A 21,922-nucleotide genomic window follows, 5' to 3' on the forward strand; every position below is an offset into this window, starting at 1 on the left:
TAGTAGGTACCTAGTAAATATTGGTGTAATTTACATTGATTTCTATGTATAAACTAGAGGCCAAGTGCACGAATTCGTGCACAGATGGGATCCCTCAGGGTGGGCTGCAAGGCTGGGGGCACGAGCTGGGGCCCAGTGCGCGCCCCAGCCTCGCAGCTCCACAGCCCCACCTGGCACCCCGCCTTGGCCTGGTGCTGCCCCCTCACCATCCCACTGCGGTCCTGCTCTTGTCAGGCCCATCAGGGCTGGCAGCGCCTCCAGTGCCACCCATTGCTAGCGCCACCCACTGCCAGCACCGCATCGCAGATGCCTGCCATGTTCCACGTTGCCCCCTGGTGGTCAGCGCATGTCATAGCAAGCGGTCAAACTCCCAGTTGAGGGGACAATTTGCATATTAGGCTTTTATTATATAAGATTAGAATTATATACATACATTTGGATCTTCCAAATATGATTTCTAAGTAAATTATGATTCAGAGGACATGATTTCAATTTAAGTGAAATGATTATAATATTATGTATTGATGCATGCTTTTCTCTCCTTCCACCTCCACCAGGCCATGATTGTTTTTGTTGACCCTAAAAATTTCCAATTGGAACTCTATTCTACATTCTTTTGCCTTTGTCATGATCCTGAAGTACCCGTCAGATACACAATTGCCATTTGCTTTTATGAAGTAAGTCTGAAGAAGTGATACATTTGTTGTTAATTCTACCTATTAACTAGACTAGAGGCCCGGTGCACGAAATTCGTGCATGGGGGCGGGGGGTTGTCCCTCAGCCTAGCCTGCACCCTTTCCAATCTGGGACCCCTCTCACAATCCAGGACTGCTGGCTCCCAACTGCTCGCCTGCCTGCCTTCCTGATTGCCCCTAACCGCTTCTGCCTGCCAGCCTGATCACCCCCTAACCACTCCCATGCCAGCCTGATTGATGTCTAACTGCTCTCCTGCCAGCCTATTTGCCCCCAACTTCCCTCCTCTGCCGGCCTGGTCACCCCTAACTGCCCTCCCCTGCAGGGTTGATCGCCTCCAACTGCCCTCCCTTGCAGGCCTGGTCCTTCTCAACTGCCCTCCCTTGCAGGCCTGGTCCCACCCAACTGCCCTCCCCTGCTGGCCATCTTATGGTGGCCAACTTGTGTCCACATGGGGGAAGGATCTTTGACTACATGGGGGCAGCCATATTGTGCGTTGGAGTGATGGTCAATCTGCATATTACTCTTTTATTAGATAGGATAGAGGCCTGGTGCATGGGTGGGGGCCAGCTGGTTTGCCCTGAAGGGTGTCCCGGATCAGGGTGGGGGTTCCCTTGGGGCGTGGGGCGGCCTGAACGAGGGGCCTGTGGTGGTTTGCAGGCCAGCCACGCCCCCCGGTGACCCAAGTGGAGGCCCTGGTATCTGGAATTTATTTACCTTCTACAATTGAAACTTTGTAGCCTGGAGCCAAGCCAAGCCTCCTGCTCGCTCCGTGGCCGGCAGCCATTTCTGTTGGGGTTTGTGTATCTTCTATAATTGAAACTTTGTAGCCTTAAGCGGAGGCCTGGGCTGGCCAGGGTGTGCGTAAAGCTTTGCTTCCTCCATTGCCGGGGGCAACCCTAGCCTTCCGCTCTTTCCAGCTCCGTGGCTGCCGCCATTTCTGTTTGGATTTGTTTACCTTCTACAATTGAAACTTTGTAGCCTTGAGTGGAGGCTTAGGCTGGCAAGGGCAGGCGGAAAGCTTGGCTTCCTCCGTTGCCTGGGAAACCCAAGCCTCCCTCCTGCTCTCTGTGGCTGAAGCCATCTTGTTTGGGTTTATTTGCATACTCACTCTGATTGGCTGGTGGGTGTGGCTTGTGGGTGTAGTGGAGTGATGGTTAATTTGCATATTACTCTTATATTAGGTAGGATGATTATTTGGTATTTTGTACACTTCTATTTATAGATGTATTAGAAAATATAAGCTCTATATTTCTTTCACAGTATAGTCCTAAATCTTTTTTAAATGTTCTCAATTATCTTCTTAGAATGTTTATAAACTTAGTTTACAGAAATATTATATTTTTATTATTTATTAATCCATTCATTCAATATATTTATACTAAGTGCTTACTTTAGGCTAGACTGTCCCAACTCCTCGCATGCTGACTGAAGTCTCTGATGGGAAAGCCTTTATTTTTGCTCGGTGAGGCACTGTCTCCACCCTGTGTCGTGGGCCTGCAGTAGCACTTGCCTCTCTCAGGAACCCTGAGCCGGGATGAATGCTCATAAACCTGAAATGTCCTGTTGGACCCGATGGCTGCTCTGAGGCTTCCCACCGTGCACGGAGGCACCCTGGGCTCATTAGTGCTTGTGACAGCGAAGTTACGACTCTGATAAACTCAGTTTCCTGCACTTCCATGCCATATGTTCGTCTCTTACCCTCATCTGTCCGCACACTTTAGCATGTTATAGCAGATAAAGCTAGTTATGTATGCAAGTAATTTTTCTAGAAGTCTAATGTTATATTTCTGTTTTAACCTAGTCTCATTTTAGAAGACCTAACAGGGATGTAATTTTAAGAATTATTATTACAACCTTTATATGTCTAGTAGAGTCAAATCTGAGAGACTTTATTGCTACATTTTAGGTGTCTAAACTTCTGAATTCTGGCGTATATTTAATACATAAAGAACTAATAACATTATTACAAGACGAATCACTGGAGGTAATATCTTCTTACTCTTTGAGTTTTACTTGTTTTATGTTAAGTCTGAATACATCAATGCCTTCCCCCCTACTTCTTGGGAATTGTATAGCCTTTCAGCTGACCAGCCCCAGAAGCTTGGAGTCCATGTACCACTGTATCAGAGACTGAAAGTTGGGAAGGTATTTTATAAAAATTAGGTTTTAAAATATATTCAGTTAAAAAAATATATAGGATGTCCCCCCCCAAATCTATACGCTACTAAAAGTTGATAGCTCAATTCATGTTTCTTTCTTTTCAGATTTAATCCATTGGAAATAATAATTATTCAAAGTGTGTATACATTTTTTGGGGACACCCTATATATACATATATATTTGTTTGTTCAGGAAAATTTTGGAAATGCCAAAAAGTAGACAAACTTTTAAAAGAGTGAGTACCTTTAGTTCCAATCACTATTAGTATTTTGTTAAATTTTTTCATTTTTTCTATATAAAGGTTTTTATTTTACACAATTGTAACCCTATGTTATATCACATTTCATATCTTTTTCTCTCTCAGCATTACATGGGGAGTATACTTGTGAAGGCTTTGAAATACTTAATTTTGATGTGATAGTATATTCTAGCCACCTAAGTGATACTAGCTTGCTATAGTGCAACTCTGCATCACCAAGGGTGCTTTTCAAACGTGTTTGAGCAGATTGGTGTGCAGCTGTCTCAGATCTAGACTGTTTAAACATATTAAGAGGCAATATAGTTTAGTATAGTTTAGTATAGTGTGATAGTGATAGGTAGTTTGATCAAGGCAGTTGATTATGTCTCCAAGGCCCTCCAGCAAGAAGATGTCAGGCAAGTAAGAAAGTTGAACCCTCCAGAATGTTGTTTGGTAAATAGCACTGTTTCTGTGTAGGAATTGACATGTGAAGTTAACTAATCTGAGATCAGAAAAACATTGTAATTGCCACAAGAATAATCAATATCTCTATTAAAAGGTACTAGATGCTCTTATAGATCATCTTCCAGAAATCCTGGAACTTATGTCTACTGGTGGAGAAAGCAGTATTCAAGAAAATAAGGTAATTCCATATGTCAAAAAGTTTCTGAACGCTGTAAAGTACTATCTTTCTCTACAGAGTTGTGGGGATTCAGTGAAAGGCTGTATGGGAAACATTTAAATAGTGCTTGACACATAGTACATGCTCAGTAAACGCCTGTTGGAGTCTGAGCAGCTTGAATTTCCTCCACAATTCTTATACTGCCACGGCTTTGTTTGCAGTCTTTGGAGTTTACATTCATATTTTCAGTTTTTATTCACATTAATTATTATTCCAAGAATAACAACTTGTAAAGACAAAGGAGTAGGAATTTAGAAAGTCAAAGTTGGCTGACAGTGAAATAGAATAAATTTTACTTTAATTAGAAGGGTTGTGAGAGTCCCAGTCTCTATTTCAAAATTTTGTTTCCAGCAACTAATATATTTTATTTTTGGATATTTTAAAAAATATATATATTTATTGATTTTTTTTACAGAGAGGAAGGGAGTGGGATAGAGAGATATCATTGATGAGAGAGAAGCATCGATCAGCTGCTTCCTGCACGCCCCCTATTGGGGATGTGCCCACAACCAAGGTACATGCCCTTGACCGGGAATCGAACCTGGGACCTTTCAGTCCACAGGCCGACGCTCTATCCACTGAGCCAAACCGGCTAGGGCTTTGGATGTTTTTTAAGCATTTAATTTAATCAGATTGTTATCTCCCTGTGACAGCTGAGATGCCGCCTATGTTCTGAAATGGACAAGAGCATTGCCTTCCTCAGAGTGTTGTTGGTGACTAATCTGACGGAATCCTGCAGTTGATTTATTTATCGCTGGTTTTTGGTGTGTTTCCATTTCAGTTGCCATCCCTGCCTGACTTGATTCCAGCACTCACGGCTGCTGAACAGCGAGCTGCAGCCTCTTTAAAATGGAGAACCCATGAGAAGCTGCTACAGAAATATGCCTGCCTGCCACACGTCATATCAAGTGACCAGATTTATTATCGTTTCTTACAAAGAATGTTCACAATCATGATGACAAATGTGAGCCCCACGCCCTTTGTCTTCTTCTTTGGGATTTCTAGCAAGTTTTTTACATTCTTGAAGCCGTGCAGCACCCAGTTCATTCCATTCTGCCGGAAGGAGGTTTTCTTCCCGGGTTGCTTCCACTCATCTCCCTGGGCCATCTTCTGCCCAGTGGGAGAGGAGTGAGCAGGTGACACCTTCACTTCCCTGTTTCCATAGCGCCAGGGAGAGGGCCAATAGACTCACCTCAACCTCATGCAGTCTGTCCCAGGGGAAGGCTGACAGGAGCGTGCGACCTCGACTGCAAGTGCCCCTTCTGCTCTGACGAACACCTTTTATGTGTCGTGGCCTCAGTGCCTACTTCAACCCTGCCGTTTTGCCAAGGCTCCCTCAGTCCCCTTAATATTAGTTTGGCTACTTTTTAAAAATAGCACCTAAAGAGTGGCTGCGTAACAGGCAAAGCTTATACCAAAAACATGGATGCCCTTCTAGGGATAACTTTAAAATTTGAATCAGAAGCGGGGCTGGTGAGGGAGGGCAGTGAGAGAAGCGGGGGAGAGTTGTACGTAAACTTCCCCATTGCGTACGTTGTCTGCCCTTTTTCACAAGAATTCCCAGAGGGGATTTTTAAACCCACAGTTCACTGTACATTTTATATGACATCCTACAACCACTTTTTGAAGTATAAGAATTTCCATATAAATACATTTTAGAAACTGTTAAAAATGTACTTTAAATTCTCATTGTTCTCAATAAAAGGGAGAGAATGAAATCTAGCAGCCATCTCAAAAACCCAAATTAGTTTTGGCTTCAAAGACTAAAAAGAGAAAAATATGACATTGGTGTCATTTACTAGTTAAGTTTAAAAATTATAGGCATGTTTCATGAACTAACACTTCTACAAGTTTATTTCATGTATCAAAGCAAAGCATGGAGGATGAAGGTACATTACAGATAGAAGGACTGCCAGAGTGATTTTGATAGCAATCACGTCCTTGTCAGAAGACAGTGCATGAGTGCACCGCATTGGAACTTCACATAAAATCGAGCAGACTTATTGACTATTTTATGCAGATAGTACTTTTCTGAGTGCCTGCTCTCTGTCGGGCACTAAGAGTTGGGGATACAGGAGTGACCAAGACAGAGTCCTGCTCCAATGGAGCTTATGTTCCAAGGAGGTTGTGGTGATGAGAGTGATAGGTGATAAAATCCTACATAATAAAAAGGTAATATGCAAATTGCATCACTCCGCTACGCCCACGATTGGGCCGGCTGGAGGCGTGGGGGGCGGGACTCAGGGTGGCCGATTGGCTGGCAGGAGGAGCGGGGGGCAGGGACTCGCGAGTCCCCACTCCCTGCTTCTCTCACCAGCCGTAGGCCAGCTCTGCGGGAGGACCCATGGGGCCAGCAGAAGGCGCCGGTGGCGGAACTCGGGGTGGCCGATTGCGTGGCTGCCGGCATCAGTTTTCCGCCAGCACCAGTTTTCCTCTGGCCACCTGCTGATCGGAGCGCCTCCAGCCAGCGCCATCGGCCACCCCGAGTTCCGCCTCCAGCCTTCGGGAGGCGCTCCAATCGGCGGGTGGCCAGAGGAAATGGCGCCAGGTGGCCAATCGCGCTGGCTGGAGGCGCTCCAATCTGCAGGTGGCCAGAGGAAAACTGGTGCTGGTGGAAAACTGGTGCTGGCAGCCAGGTGAAGGACAGTCTATTGCACGAAACTTCATGCAATGGGCTTCTAGTAAGTAAATATACCAGTACTTACACGTACTAAAAAGTGCTATGAAGTTTGGTCTTATTGTCTCAATTTAATTACTTAGTAGGCATGTTTGTATTTAGAAAACTAAGACTACATAATTACTCCATATTTTTAGCTTCTCTTACTAGGACAGAGAAATGATTTATAACCATAGAGTGTGAACAAAATACTTTTAAGCCTCAGAGATTTGTTTTCTTGTTCTCTTTTACAAGGAGGTAATTCCATACATAAAAAGAGATACATGATTATTACCGCACACTTTTCATGACCAAAGAAGACACTCCTGTTTCAGTAGTCTCTGGAGAAAAGAAAAATCTACGTTTAGCTTTATATCTAATGGTCATAATATTATTCATTTCTTTAACATTGTTCTGGATGCTAGGAGTACAATATGAATGGAAGAGACAAAGGACCTATTTTTGTGGAAGCTTCCATTTTATTGGAGACAGGCAATAAACAAGCACATACATATGTAGCATGTCAAGGATGAAAAGTACAGTGAAGAACTACAGAGCAAGCTGGAGGGAAAGAAAGTGATGGAGGGCGGCAGCATGCTGTTGTGGACATAATGGCAGGAAAAGCCTTCCAATCAAGAGTGCCTCGTGCAGAGGCTTGAGCACAGTAACGAGTGAGCGTGTAGATGTGGAGGATCTAATGAAGGTCTAGCTACTGCCTTGGGTTGTTACATCTCTAAATCTAGAACAGATTCCTTCCTCCCCCGTTCCCTGTTTTTTCACGATGTTGAATTTGGGAAGACTTAGTTGTCCTGTGGAATATTTCATTTCTATGTTTGTTAGATTGCTTTTTCATTGGGTTAATTTGTTCATCTATTTTCATGTTTCTTGTAAACTGGAAGGTAGATGTAAGGGCTTGCTGAGTTTTAGGTTAAGCATTTTTGGCAAGAATATTTCATAAGTGCTACTGTATATTTATATTACATTGAATCTGGATGGTTATCCCTATAAGTGACCTAAGGGTGGCTGTGCAGGTGGTAACAGCTCTGTTAGTCCACTTCAAAATTATGCTTTCTCCCTGTGATTTGCATTGTAATCTGAAGCTGACACCCAATTTCCCATCAGCCTTTTACCCATTAGTTTTTGCAGCCATTGATAATTCTTAACCTGAATCAATTATTTCATTAGAACTTGTGAAAGAGTGATTTTTAAAAATTCTATCATTTCTTCTACATTTTTAATGACATTCTTCTGTGAAGAGATGTTCCTCTCTATCCACTTGGGCTATTTGATCACCTGAAACACATTTATTAGTGTAAAGACAGGATGGATTCTTATTCATTCCCTCTATCAATTTGTAGGGCTAGCATTTGGGGCAGAAGCCACTTTCAGTGGTGACAAAGGAATTTTATTTTTGGTTTTGTCTCTTGTTTAGACTCATTTTTATATTAAATAATGTTTTAATCAGCTGCAGCCATTCTTTGTGTGCTCAAATTGTCCCAACATCTTCAAGCTGCCTTTTATGTGCTTGTGATATTATTGCATTTACCTTTAAATTCTGGCCCCAAAGATAATTTACTTTTATTTATTTATTTATTTATTTATTTATTTATTTACTTTTTATAATATACTAGAGGCCCGGTGCACGAAATTCGTGCACTGGGGGGTGGGATATCCCACAGCCCAGCCTGCACCCTCTCCAATCTGGGACCCCTCGGGGGATGTCCAACTGCCGGTTTAGCCCTGATCCAGGGATCGGGCCTAAACCAGCAGTTGGACATCCCTCTCACAATCCGGGACTGCTGACTCCCAACCGCTCGCCTGCCTGCCAGCCTGGTCACCCCCTAACCACTCCCCTGCCAGCCTGATCGACGCCTAACTGCTCCCCTGCCAGCCCAATTGCCCCCAACTGCCCTCCTGCTGGCCTGGTCCCCCCCAATTGCCCTCCCCTTTTTGCCTGGTTGCCCCCAACTGGCCTCCCCTGCCGGCCTGGTCACTCCTAACTGCCCTCCCCTGCAGTCCTGGTCCTCCCCCCTCCAACTGCCCTCCCCTGCTGGCCTGGTTGCCCCTAACTGCCCTCCCCTGCTGGCCTGACCACCCACAACTACCCTCCTTTGCTGGCCATCTTGTGGCAGCCATCTTTGACCACATGGGGGCAACCATCTTGTGCATCGGTGTGAGGGTCAATTAGCATATTCCTTCTTTATTATATAGGACTAGCGTTCCCGTTGCAGGAAAAATCCTGCAATAGGGTTTCCTGCTGCACTCTACCCCACCCTGCCTCTGCTCCTCCCTTGTCCCCCGGCCCGCCTTCTCCGCCAGCCCGCCCCGCTCTCCTTCCTTCTCCCCTGGCCCCGCCTCCGCTCCTCCCTTCTCCTCCCCCCGGCTTGCTTGCTTCTCTGCAGCTTTGCTCCCTTCAGCATCTCTTGGCTTCTTTTTATGCTGTCTTGATATGCAAATTAGCCACCATCTTTGTTGGGGGTAATTTGCATACTCGTCCTGATTGGTTGGTGGGCGTGGCTTGGTTGGTGGGCGTGGCTTGGGCATAGCAAAGGTGCGGTCGATTTGCATATTTGTCTTTTATAAGGTAGGCTACTGTAAAGTACAAAATATATGTATTTTTCATGTAAGTAGTATATATTCATTTGAAATTCTATTGTATACACAAAATGAAAGAAAAGAATAACATGCTTTTACTTAGTTCATGTATCTAAATTTTTAAAAAAATTCTGTGGTATTTCTGTTTATGTGTACTTCTTAAATTTCCTGTTCTAATTTGTAGTGAACATTTCCTTTTTACATTCAATACATTAAAAACACCACACAGAATAGCATCTCATACAATGGAAACAGTTTTATAAAATACAAGTGGAGGTCCTGGTATCTGCGATTTATTTATCTTCTATAATTAAACCTTTGTAGCCTTCAGCAGAGGCCTGGGCCTGCCAGGAACTTGGCTTCCTCCATTGCCAGGGAAACCTAAGCCTCCTGCTCACTCCGTGGCTGCAGCCATTCTTGTTGGGATTTATTTATCTTCTATAATTGAAACTTTGTAGCCTTGAGTGGAGTCCAGGGCCTGCCAGAGTGTGTGGGGAAGCTTGGCTTCCTCCATTGCCGTGGAAACCCAAGCCTGCTTGCTCCGTGGCTGCAGCCATCTTGGTTGGGTTAATTTGCATACTCCTGATTGGTTGGTGGGCGTGGCTTGTGGGTGTAGCAGAGTGATGGTTAATTTGCATATTGCCCTTTTATTAGATACTAGAGGCCCGGTGCACGAAATTCGTGCACGGAGGAGGGTTGTCCCTCAGCCCAGCCTGTACCCTCTCCAATATGGGACCCCTTGAGGGATGTCCGACTGCCCGTTTTAAACAGGCAGTTGGACATCCCTCTCACAATCCAGGACTGCTGGCTCCCAACTGCTTGCCTGCCTGCCTTCCTGATTGCCCCTAACCACTTCTGCCTGCCAGCCTGATCAACCCCTAACCACTCTGCTGCCAGCCTGTTTGCCCCCAACTTCCCTCCTCTGCTGGCCTGGTCACCCCTAACTGCCCTCTCCTGCAGGGCTGATCACCTCTAACTGCCCTCCCTTGCAGGCTTGGTCCCTCTCAACTGCCCTCCCTTGCAGGCCGGGTGCCTCCCAACTGCCCTCTCCTGCTGGCCATCTTGTGGTGGCCATCTTGTGTCCACATGGGGGAAGGATCTTTGACCACATGGGGGCAGCTATATTGTGTGTTGCAGTGATGATCAATCTGCATATTACTCCTTTATTAGATAGGATAGAGGCCTGGTACAGGGGTGGGGGCCAGCTGGTTTGCCCTGAAGGGCGTCCCGGATCAAGTGGGGGTTCCCTTGGGGTGTGGGGCAGCCTGAGCGAGGGGCCTGTGGTGGTTTGCAGGCCGGTCACGCCCCCTGGCAACCCAAGTGGAGGCCCTGGTATCTGGAATTTATTTTCCTTCTACAATTGAAACTTTGTAGCCTGGAGCGGAGCCAAGCCTGGGGCTCCCTCCGAGGCCCGCAGCCATTTGTGTTGGGGTTATAATTGAAACTTTGTTGCCTTAAGCAGGTGGGTCCGGCCACGGTGTGTGGAAAGCTTTGCTTCCCCTGTTGCCGGCGGCAACCCTGGCCTGCTCTCTCAAGCTCCATTCTGCCGCCATTTGTTTGAATTTGTTTACCTTCTATAATTGAAACTTTGTAGCTTGAGTGGAGGCTTAGGCCTGGCAAGGGCAGGCAGAAAGCTTGGCTTCCTCTGTTACTTAGGAAACCTTGCTCTCTGTGGCTGTAGCCATCTTGGTTTGGGTTAATTTGCATACTCGCTCTGATTGGATTGTGAGCGTGGTGGAGGTATGGTCAATTTGCATATTTGTCTATTATTAGATAGGATGATAGATGAGATGAGATAGCAGGCAATATTCTCTCAGCAATGTGAAGTTTTATTCTACTTGAATTTCAAAGCTTCCCATTATAATAATCTGAATCTTCAAGAATTGAATATTATAATGCTTACTAGAGGCCCGGTGCATGGGGTCCGGTCAGCCTGCCTCTACTGGGGCTGATCGGGCTGGGCCGGCAGCGGGGAGACCTCGGGTAGTTGGCGGGCTGGCCCTGCCCCCTGATCAAACTGGTTGAGGGGAAAATTTGCATATTAGCCTTCTATTACATAGGATATGAAGCCAAGATGGTGAACATGAACTTATACAGGACACAATACAGGGAGGGGCAAAAGTAGCTTTACATTTGTGAGTATGCAAAACAGTTTATTCTTGTATTATTATTTATTAATTATCATATTATTTTCCATATGAACAACTATAAAACTACTTTTGCTCCTCCCTGTATATCTGGTTAAGAAATTTTTCTCTAACAAGTATCTTGAACCAAAACCTGATATAGGTGGATGGTTGAATTCATTTAGAATTGAGGTTCCCAGTGGTGTGACAGAAATTCAAAGGACAACAGAGTTTAGTACCCTGTAGAGTGACATGGTGTCCTTTGGATTCTACGCTTTATCGTGTCAATGGCAGAGAAGTTGAAGAGCCAGAAGTGAGCCAGAAGGAATGAAGAACATACCTGATCATGGGAATCTCTAAATTTATATTTTAGAAGTGGCACGTTTTTAGTGATGTACCCGAGGCAGGGAATGTTCTAGCTAAAGTTTGTTGAATAAACGAGTGTCTGGTCCAGGGAATGACTAAGAGAATATATTTGGGGAGATTGTCACTTATGATGAAGTGGCAAGAAAATGACAGTTAAATATGAATCAAATCTGGATGATACGGAAATGATTGTGCCAAATTAAATTAACTTTGTAATGTGATGTATTACAGAGACAAGTTGATTTGTCTGATGAATGATATTAACATTAAATTATGAAGACACATCAGAGGGCTATGAGTACAGTGATTTGAGAAGCAGATTACACTGCTCTTTTACTCAATAACTTAAAATTGACTTGTGGGCCAAGTTATTCAGAATATACACTAATAGACTAGTTTAATTGTCTTTCTTCTTTCTTTAAGAAAGTCTTACCTGTCCAAAAGGCAGCTTCACGAACTTTATGCATTTTTCTACGTTATAATCGTAAACAAGAACAGAGACTTGAGGTCATTCAAAAATTAATTGAACGTGAGTAATCATTGTCTGTTATTTTGAAAAAAGGTAAACAAAGTAGTTGGCTTAATTACCTCTGACTTACCTATCATTTTGCCATGAGTAGTTAGGCTGATGTTGGTAATACCTAGAGTGTTTGTGTTTGAGTTTCACAGGTAATATTTTGGTTTGTTTTAGAAATCTATATGACAGGATCAGAGCTGTGATGAATGAAAGTAATAATTATTCTGGGCCTTTTTTTGTGTGAATTTCTGCAGTTGAGAACTTAACTCAACTGTATACTTTTGCTGAAAGCCTAGTTTCTCCCCTAATGAAAAATAATTTGAAACTAAAATATAAAAAGAATATCCATGAATCTAAGCATTTATCTTTCTATTTTAAATATTAACCGTGAGGTGTGTTTTTTTCTTGAATAGAGTTGAATAAATGTGAATCTGTGAGTCTAGGTGGCTTATAATGTGTTAAAAATTAAGTCAATTAACAAACAAAAATTTATTTTAATTTGCTAAGGGCCAAAATCAAGACAAATACCTTTAGTGGAAGTGTTAATTCTAAAAATAGTGGCCTACATCTATATCTACTTAGTGAATTTGTTAATTATTGTATACTTCCTTTGATAATCATGTCTTTAAGCTATTATTAAACTGTTGTCCAGCATAGGTGGGTAGAGATTTTCTAATTATTTCTGGGGTTTACCATTTTAAGTATAGATTGCCGCTTTTCAAAACATTAAGAGTACATAAAATTTCATTTATGAAAAGTTATGCTTAGTATACTTTAATGTTTCAATTTTTAGTCTATTTTAATTAAATTTTTATTTTTCATTGGGTAGGACCTTACATTTAAAATGTTTTATTGATTTATTTTTATTGATTAACTTTAGAGAGAGAAGAAAAGAGAGAGAAACATAAATTGGTTATCCCACTTATTTACGTATTCATTGGTTGATTCTTATATGCGCCCTGACTGGGGATCAAACCCACAGCCTTGGCGTATGGGCACAATGCTCTCACCAACTGAGCTACCCAGCCAGGGCTAAAATTTTTTATTTTAAAAGAATTTGGTTTTAAATATTAAAAATGCTGCCTTTGAACATTTACATAATAAGGGAGAAAATTATTCTTTTAATTTGATCTGAATTATTTTAATAATGCTGTATTTACATATGACTGTTCACTTCAAAGCCTTTTTAAGTAAACGAGGAAGAAAACAGTTAATTTGGTTGCTGAAAGGTTTTGAAGTTACACATACCTGCGTTTGAATTCTAGCTCTGCCCTTACCGGCTCTGCCACTGTAATGTCTTTGAACCTCAGTACCCTTATCCTTTAGGAGGAATAAGTATGTGCTTATCCCATGGATTGTTTTCCAGGATTGGAATATGTTTAAAGTACTTAGCACATAGTGGATGACCAAAAATAGTAGATGTAGTCATTCAGTATTTACTAAATGCTCATGGGATTGAATGCAATGTTTAATAGATTTTTTCCCCCTGTTTTTTGAGGTATTATTAACTTGGGGTTTACAAACCTGGGGTATATAATATGATTTTTTTTCTCTTATCTCTTGTATTTGCTAAGTAAGTTGTGGGTATAAATAAACATGACATGGATTTTGTGTCTGATTCTGTCATATGTATTTTCATGTAGAAAACATTAAGCTTATGTTAATTTTTTTGGTTTTGTTTTTAGAACTGGGCCAAGGAAAAAGTTATTGGAATAGACTTCGATTTCTGGATACCTGTGAATTTATTATAGAGCTCTTTTCCAAATCATTTTTCTGTAAATATTTCTTTCTGCCTGTTATTGAACTGACATATGATCCAGTAGCAAATGTGAGGTATGGCTATCAATCCAAGAAAATATTTGAAAAAATGTATTTTAATGTGTATCTACTATAATGAATATATGCAAAATGTTTTTTCTTAGTCAATTAAAAATTCAAGTAGAGAATTTATGTTAACTTTGAAATTCTTAGTGAACAGGAGTAGGGCTGCTGTGAAGTCTTTTTCTTGCCTTTTCCAATGTTCAGCTGTCTTGCATTTTTGAAACCCAATAGATGTCATTTGCAGTTGGTTAACTGATTAGATGGAACAGGACTGGAAATAGCTTGCTTGAAAATTGAAAAAAAGTAATAGATATATTTTGCCTTTTTTTCCCCTCCCAAAATACGCATATTATTTCTTCCTTTTAATTGTGATAAGATACATAACATAGAATTTACCATTTTAACCATTTTTAAGTGAATAGGTCAGTGGCATTTCGTACGCGAATGCTCTTCCAGTTGTTTGTACAGTGCATAATGAGTTGAGAATTGTAGTCCGTCAGCCATTAGATTTCTGTGTTCTATGCTCCATGTCTCTGTTCTGAACTTGAGGCCCTCAGGTCTTAGGGGGAGAGACACAAAGTCAGGTGGCCAAGATTTCCCTGAACAGAAGAACTCCAGATCTCCCTGCTGCGTTTTCACATGCTAGCCACTTACTTTATGCTGTGTGACATATGTGCATCTTTTATAATGAACTCACATGAATTGTAGGCAATAGTATAATACTAACAGGAGGAATTGTCAAGGCAATAAGCATAGGGTTGCTATTGAGAGAAAATATACCAAGAAGAATTGCCAAAAGATGTGGAAAAGTTCAACCTGAGAATTTTGAGATCATTGTTTAAGGGGAACAGATCTAGAGATTGGTTTTTGTTTGAATTTTTAGTGTGAGAACATACAGAAAGCACTGTTACATCGGCTTCGGTAGTTTGTGCATTTTCTTTCTGCTATGTGAGAGGAGAGGTTTCCTTTGGAGTAAAGTATTTATTTATTTATTTATTTATTTATTTAATTTATTGATTAAGGTATTACATATGTGTCCTTATCACCCCATTGTTTCCCCCTCCCCCCCCCACTCATGCCCTCACCCCCCTGCTGTCTGTGTCCATTGGTTAGGCTTATATGCATGCATACAAGTCCTTTGGTTGATCTCTCCCCCCTGCACCTCCCCCCACAGCCTTCCCTCTGAGGTTTGACGGTCTGATCTATGCTTCACTGTCTCTGGCTCTGTTTTTGTTCATCCGTTTATGTTGTTCATTATATTCCATAAGTGAGTGAGATCATGTGATATTTATCTTTCTCTGACTGGCTTATTTCACTTAGCATAATGCTCTCCAGATCTATCCATGCTGTTGCAAATGGTAAGAATTCCTTCCTTTTTACCGCAGCATAGTATTCCACCATGTAGACATACCACGGTTTTTTAATCCACTCATCTGCTGATGGGCACCTAGGCTGTTTCCAAATCTTAGCTGTGGTGAATTGTGCTGCTATGAACATAGGGGTGCATATATCCTTTCTGATTGGTGTTTCTGTTTTCTTGGGATATATTCCTAGAAGTGGGGTCACTGGGTCAAATGGCAGGTCCATTTTTAATTTTTTGAGGAAACTCCATACTGTTCTCCACAGTGGCTGCACCAGTCTGCATTCCCACCAGCAGTGCACGAGGGTTCCTTTTTCTCCGCATCCTCGCCCGCACTTGTCGTTTGTTGATTTGTTGATGGTAGCCATCCTGACAGGTGTGAGGTGGTACCGCATTGTCATTTTGATTTAAAGAACTGTTGATAATTCTTTAGAATTTAGCTCTTGGATCTGACCATATTATTACCATTTTGAAAATTGATGTTGTGATTCTAGAAAAGTGGCTTTCAATGTGATGAATTATCATTTACCAAGAAGTTGACAAAAATTATTTGAAAGGAAATGGAATCACCTCTCCTCTGGGCATTGGGACTAATAATGTAGCACTGGCTCTGCCAATGCAAAAACCAAGTGCAGATCACTGAGCAGCGCTCTGAGTGTTGACGATATTTTTGGGTAAGAGCTCACTGTGTAGCAGAAAGTCTTGGTTCCCACTTCCTGCCTAGGCGGCTGCCAGCCCCCCAAATGGGTCCAGAACCACCATATACTAAGTGGCTTTGGGTACAAAGGCCTTTGCCCAATGCTGTAGAGGTTGCAGATGGAATAGGAGCCATCACAGGCAAGGGTGGTAGGGTCAGGCAGGTTAGGAGGGGAGTTTCTGGAGCGACTGCCTCAGCTGATTCCCAGCCCTATGCTGGCTGTGTGTCTTTGGGCAAGTTACCAAACTCCCTGTGCATCCATTTCCTTAGTGTCTACTTCATAGGGTGTTCTGAGGAATACGGCAGAGATCATGTACATAAAGAGTGTAGTTTACCAGAAAGGTGTTGTCCCTGATCTCAAAGTCTTCATAATATCACAGGCCCCGGATTCCCATAGAGGTAAATCATTACTGTAGTTTGTATAGCTTCTGCTGAATAAATGTTTTCTAGACCTGACTTGAGTTATAAAGAATGAAGTGCGTATATACGGTATTTTTTTTTTTTTTACCAGTAAGTGAGTGTTTAAAATTAAAATTTACCGAGTCAGTATCAAGGCTGGGAAAATATTATTGGTATTCTAAGAAGCCTTCTTCTGCGCTATGAGAATTGAGAAAAAAATCTCTTTGGGGGACTGAGACCCCTTATTGGAGAATGCATCACAGGACTGAGCAGCATGCGTGGTGAGCTGTGAATGAGTTATGGCTGTTTACAGAGCTGAAAACTCTAGAGGAGGAGCGTTCCTCTTTTTGGTTGAATAAAGAACAAATTTTGTTGCTGAGAAGAATCCTTAACTGAGGGCTCAGCTGACAAAGCATCCTGAAATCTCTAGGAATGGGACTTAGCTGTCGCGAGGCTTGGCACAGAAATAAGAATAATGTCTGAGAGTACTCAGCTGACCAATGAAAACAGCAGCCATAGAAGACACCTGCCTAGCATCCCTCTCGAGGTCCCGCCCACAGAGGCTGAGCTCTGAGCTGCCTCCTCCCAGGCAGGTTGTCTGCACTTTGCTGCGTGTCCCCTCACCGCGTGGCCTTCTTCAGTCTGCTCATTGCTTCCTTGTCAGCCTGATCTAGACGGACTGTGCCCTAGACCTTACCCTTTTATCTCATCTACTCAGGCTGCACCCTCGCTTGCAAATCATCCATATGCTGAAGATTCCTTCCTGCCTGTTTCTCCAGCAGGGACCCCTGCCCTGAACAGAAGACTCACTGAACCAACTGCCCACTTAACATGTCCACTGCATATCTGACAGGCACCTCTGACTTAATGTGTCCCAAAGTAAACCCCCATCTTGCTCCAGAGGTCTTCTCCATCTCAGTAAATAACGACTTCATCTTTCCACTTGCTCGGGTCAAACCTTAGCTCCTTTCTGCCATTCCATCTCCAAGCCCTCAGCACATCCTGCTGCTTGCCAAATGTATTCAGAACCCAATACTTCTCACCACCTGACTGCCATCATCTGGTTCAGGCACATCGCTCTTACTTGAATTACTGAAAGAGCCTCCCCTGTGGTTTCCTTTCGCCTGTCCTTGACCATCTGCAGTCTAATCTCAGCACAATAGCCAGATGATACTTTCAAAACCTTAAGTCAGCTCTGGCTGGTTCGGCTCAGTGGATAGAGTGTTGACCTGCGGACTGAGGGGTCCTGAGTTCCAGTCGGGGTGCATGCCCGGGTTGCGGGCTCGATCCCCAGTGGGGGACCCGCAGGAGGCAGCCAGTCAATGATTCTCTCTCATCATTGATGTTTTTATCTCTCTCTCTCCCCACTCCTCCTCGCCCTTCCTCTCTGAAATCAATAAAAATATAAAAAACAAACAAACAAAACCCTTAAGTCAGACAATTTCACTCCTCTGCTCAAACCTTCCCTGGCTTCTCATTGCACTTAAAAAAAAAAAAAAAAAAGCCAGTCTCGGAACAGTGGCCTGCAAGGCCCTGATGAGCGGGCCTCCTACTGCTGCTCAAAGATCTGCTAATCTCACCTTTGCCCCTTCTGTCCTCTCATCCGATTTGCCAGTTTGGGCCAATGTGCTAATTTGGGCCAGCACCGAGGCAGGCTCTCCCGACAGGACATTTCCTCTTACTGCAGCCTCTGCCTGTAATGTTCGGTATCCATGCGACTTATTCCCTCATTTATTCATTATTGTTTTAGGTCTTTGCTTAAAGGTCATCTTTTCAGTGAAACCGTCACTGAAACCCTCTCGGACACCTGTTTTAAAATTGTAACTCCCCTCCTCTGGTTCTCACCTGTCTTCTTTCCCATGTGATTTTTCTCTACAGCACCTACCACTCTCTAACATTTTACTTAGTTTATCCTCCCTCTCTCCCTCACCTCATGCTAGCATGTAAGCTCCATGACACCAGAGGATTCTGCTGCTGTTAGTCACCATTGTATCCCAGCACCCGGAATAATGAACATTCCACTCATTCTAGGCACTCCATAAGCATTTAGTGCATAATAAACGAACTCTTAGGCTACCTGCTACTTGGGTTTTTTCTTTCAGTTATATGTCACTATTGTTATAAAGTAATTAAATTTAAGTTATAAATTTACTCACAAGTAACTAGTATTTAATTTATTATAGAATGAAACTTTGCTACTTGTTGCCCAAAGTGAAATCTACTCTGAAGATCCCTGAAGATAAACACCTACTTCAGCAGTTAGAAATGTGCGTGAGAAAACTTCTATGTCAAGAAAAAGATAAAGATGTTCTGGCTATTGTAAAAAGAGTAAGTCTCATGCTTGCCACAACATTTGTATTTCTTGCATTAAGACAGTCTTTATCAGTCCAGCTGGTGTGGCTCAGTTAAATGTCTATAAATGTGCCTTTGGGCATTGTCCCGTGTACCGAGAAGTTGCCAGTTTGATTCCCGGTCTGGGCACATGCCCAGGGTATGCACAAATCCTGGTAGGGGGTGTGTAGGAGGCACTGATTCATGTTTTGATCTCATATCACTGTTTCTCTCTCTCTCCCTCTCCCTTCCTTTCACTTTTAAAATCAATCAACTATTAAAAAAAGGATAATCTTTATACCTTCACTGTTTTAGCTTGAAGGGATGGCACTATGTTAAAATCTTTATATCCTTGCTAGTGCACTAAGAATTAGTAACTGATTTGGTTGATGTGTGCTACAATTGGGTATGAAAGTCGGCACTCATTAGATACTATTAGTAGTAATATAAGCTCCACAAGAGAGAGCTTGGCACAATTTTGGTGCTCAATAAATACTGTTCAACTAGTAATGAATACTTCATTCACCAGATTTTATTTACAAGCAATTATAATCTGGGAAAGCTTTGTTGGTAAAATGGAAAAGGCACATTTATAGACATTTAGCCATGGAGGGACCCTCTGCGGTAATCCAGTGTGTTTGACTTTACAGAAGGTATAGACCTATAAATATTAAGTGTCTGCTTAATATCATCTTAGTAAGTGACAGACATAGGACTAGAGTATAGATCTCTTACTCCCAAGTGCATCCTTTTTTCAATAAAGTAACATTGTGTCTTATGGTTTTTGTTTTGTTTTAGTATGTGATCTTTATTTATTTATTTATTGATTGATTTTTCACAGAGAGGAAGGGAGAGGGATAGAAAGCTAGAAACATCGATGAGAGAGAGACATCGACCAGCTGCCTCCTGCACACCCCCCACTGGGGGATGTGCCCGCAACCAATGTACATGCCCTTGACCGGAATCGAACCTGGGACCTTCCAGTCCTCAGACCGACGCTCTATCCACTGAGCCAAACCGGTTTCGGCTTAGTATGTGATCTTATTATAGGGATTGTTTGGGAATGGAACATTAAAACAGTCAGAATTTTGATTTGTGAAGTCAAACCTTAAAATACTTTATTCTTCAAAAACTCTTTTATGCCCGATATATAACTAATGCTAATCCTATACAATAAATGCCTAATATGCTAAGGGTCCAACCATTCGCTCAACCGTTTGGCTAGTCGCTTTGATGCACACTGACCATCAGGGAGCAGACACTCCGACCAGTAGGTTAGCTTGCTGCTGGGGTCTGGCTGATTGGGACTGGGCAAAAGGGCCAGACACGCCCTGGAGCCCCACCACGGTCCCTCCCCAGTCCTAATTGTGCACCGGTGGGGTCCCTCGGCCTGGCCTATGCCCTCTCACAATCCGGGACCTCTCAGGGGATGTCAGAGAGCTGGTTTCGGCCTAATCCCCACAGGCCAGGCTGAGGGATCCCATGAGTGCACGAATCTGTGCACCAGGCCTCTAGTGGTTTTATAAGATTAAGCCAAATTAAAGTGATTGCTTTTTGCCCTAGCTAGTTTGGTTCTGGATAGAGCATCGGCCCAGGACTGAAGTGTTGTGGGTTTAATTCTGGTCAAGGGCACATGCCTCAGTCAATCGATGTGTCTCTCACATCAATGTTTCTCTCTCTCTGTCTCTTCCTTCCCTTCTTCTTGCTCTAAAAATCAATGGAAAAATATCCTCGGGTGAGGATTAACAACAACAAAAAAGTGGTTGCTTTTATGAATATGAATGTGAACTTCAGGACACATAGTGTTGAGAATTTATTTGTAGTGAGAGAAATTAATTTATTAATGTCTTAAATAATGGCATTGATTTGAGAAAAAGAAAAAGAATTCCTTGTGTTTTTTCTTTCTTTTTTTTTACCCTAGGAATAATTTCCAGTGTCACATGAGGAACTTTTTGATAAAGTGACTTGATAACTTAGTATTAATTAGTATACTTTTATTTTACTGCGATGTGAATTTCTCTTCATCAACTGAAATAACCAGAAATAGCCAGCACCTGGACATGCATCTAAATTTAAACACATACACACATGCACGCACGCGCGCGCACACACACATACACACACACACACACACACACACACAAGGCACACTTGTTTCTATCAGATATTTCTGACCTTGCTATTTAATTACAGAAGTTTAGGCAAGGAAGTTAACATGCCACATGAGAGGGTTAGTTACTTTTCTGAAAGACTCTGTTAGCTTGAGATAATATAAGCTAACCCCATAAATAGGTACAGAAATGAAATAATTAAATTAATGGATTACAATGGATTATTCTGGAATACTCCTCTTATTTTGAGTATGAAGTCAATCTGTCCTATCAAAATTCTATAGTACAATGTTATCATACAATGTTATCATACTGAGGAGTTGGTATGGGAACCTTTGAGAGAAGCTACACAAAGCTTCTGGATAGAAATGGAATAGCTGACTCTTGTCAGTTTTTTAAGATGGGAAGTAATTTTATTTAACAGATATTTTATGGCATAAATTTTCAAATTTTTGTAAATTTCAGCATAAAAATAAAAATTTATATATATACTAGAGGCCCGGTGCACGAAAATCGGGTCCCTTCAGCCCAGCCTGCACCTTCTCTCAGTCTGGGACCCCTTGAGGGATGTCCGCCACACTGGCCAGGCGTAGACTTGCTCTCCTTAAAGTAAAAAACTTTAAAAGTTTAAATAGATCCTGGCATTAAAAGTGTAGAGATTGAAGAAAAATAAAAAATACAATGTAGAATTGGGAAGAACTTTCAAAGGTTTCTAACTTAACCTATACATAGTGTAGAAGTCTCTTATTTGAAACTCCCTCTGGAAAGAGTCTTTTTGTGAAAGGATGCTTGATTTAATTACCATTGAATATTTTAAAAACTTGCTTTACAGACTGTGTTAGAGTTGGACAGAATGGAAATGTCTATGGATGCTGTAAGTATACTCTTTGCTTTTATTCTTAAAAGTTGACATACACTCGTCATTAATGTTCCACAATTTCATTTTAAACGTAAACTTAGTTTCAGAACAAGTTTTATGAGAAAGATTTGTTGGATCAAGAGAAAGAAAGAGAAGAACTACTTCTTTTGGAAATGGTATGTTATTTTCACATGCACATACACATATTTTTTTCTGACCATTACATATGCTTTGTTACTAAACCTATTAAATAATTTCTTTCAATTTTACACTACTTTTTTTCTTCCTAAATCACGAAAGAGTCCTGA

The 21,922-nt window shown here is 42.1% G+C and overlaps 1 protein-coding gene across 3 annotated transcripts in view; it reads left to right on the forward strand.

The window, feature by feature from the left end:
* The window catches only part of PPP4R4 (protein phosphatase 4 regulatory subunit 4), a 78,289-nt gene that overhangs the window by 50,145 nt on the left and 6,222 nt on the right, over positions 1–21,922 (forward strand). The window contains exons 11-19 of one of the 3 annotated variants that reach the window (XM_054715729.1): positions 558–677; positions 2,603–2,680; positions 3,654–3,737; positions 4,558–4,740; positions 11,943–12,048; positions 13,722–13,869; positions 18,497–18,641; positions 21,588–21,629; positions 21,716–21,790. In XM_054715729.1, the coding sequence (XP_054571704.1) occupies positions 558–677; positions 2,603–2,680; positions 3,654–3,737; positions 4,558–4,740; positions 11,943–12,048; positions 13,722–13,869; positions 18,497–18,641; positions 21,588–21,629; positions 21,716–21,790 (981 nt within the window). The remainder of the gene's footprint in view (positions 1–557; positions 678–2,602; positions 2,681–3,653; positions 3,738–4,557; positions 4,741–11,942; positions 12,049–13,721; positions 13,870–18,496; positions 18,642–21,587; positions 21,630–21,715; positions 21,791–21,922) is intronic. The other 2 variants (XM_054715730.1, XM_054715731.1) reach the window with 2 other exon arrangements.

This window comes from Eptesicus fuscus, chromosome 5 (assembly GCF_027574615.1).
Source record: "Eptesicus fuscus isolate TK198812 chromosome 5, DD_ASM_mEF_20220401, whole genome shotgun sequence".
NCBI classification, from domain to species: Eukaryota; Metazoa; Chordata; class Mammalia; order Chiroptera; family Vespertilionidae; genus Eptesicus; species Eptesicus fuscus.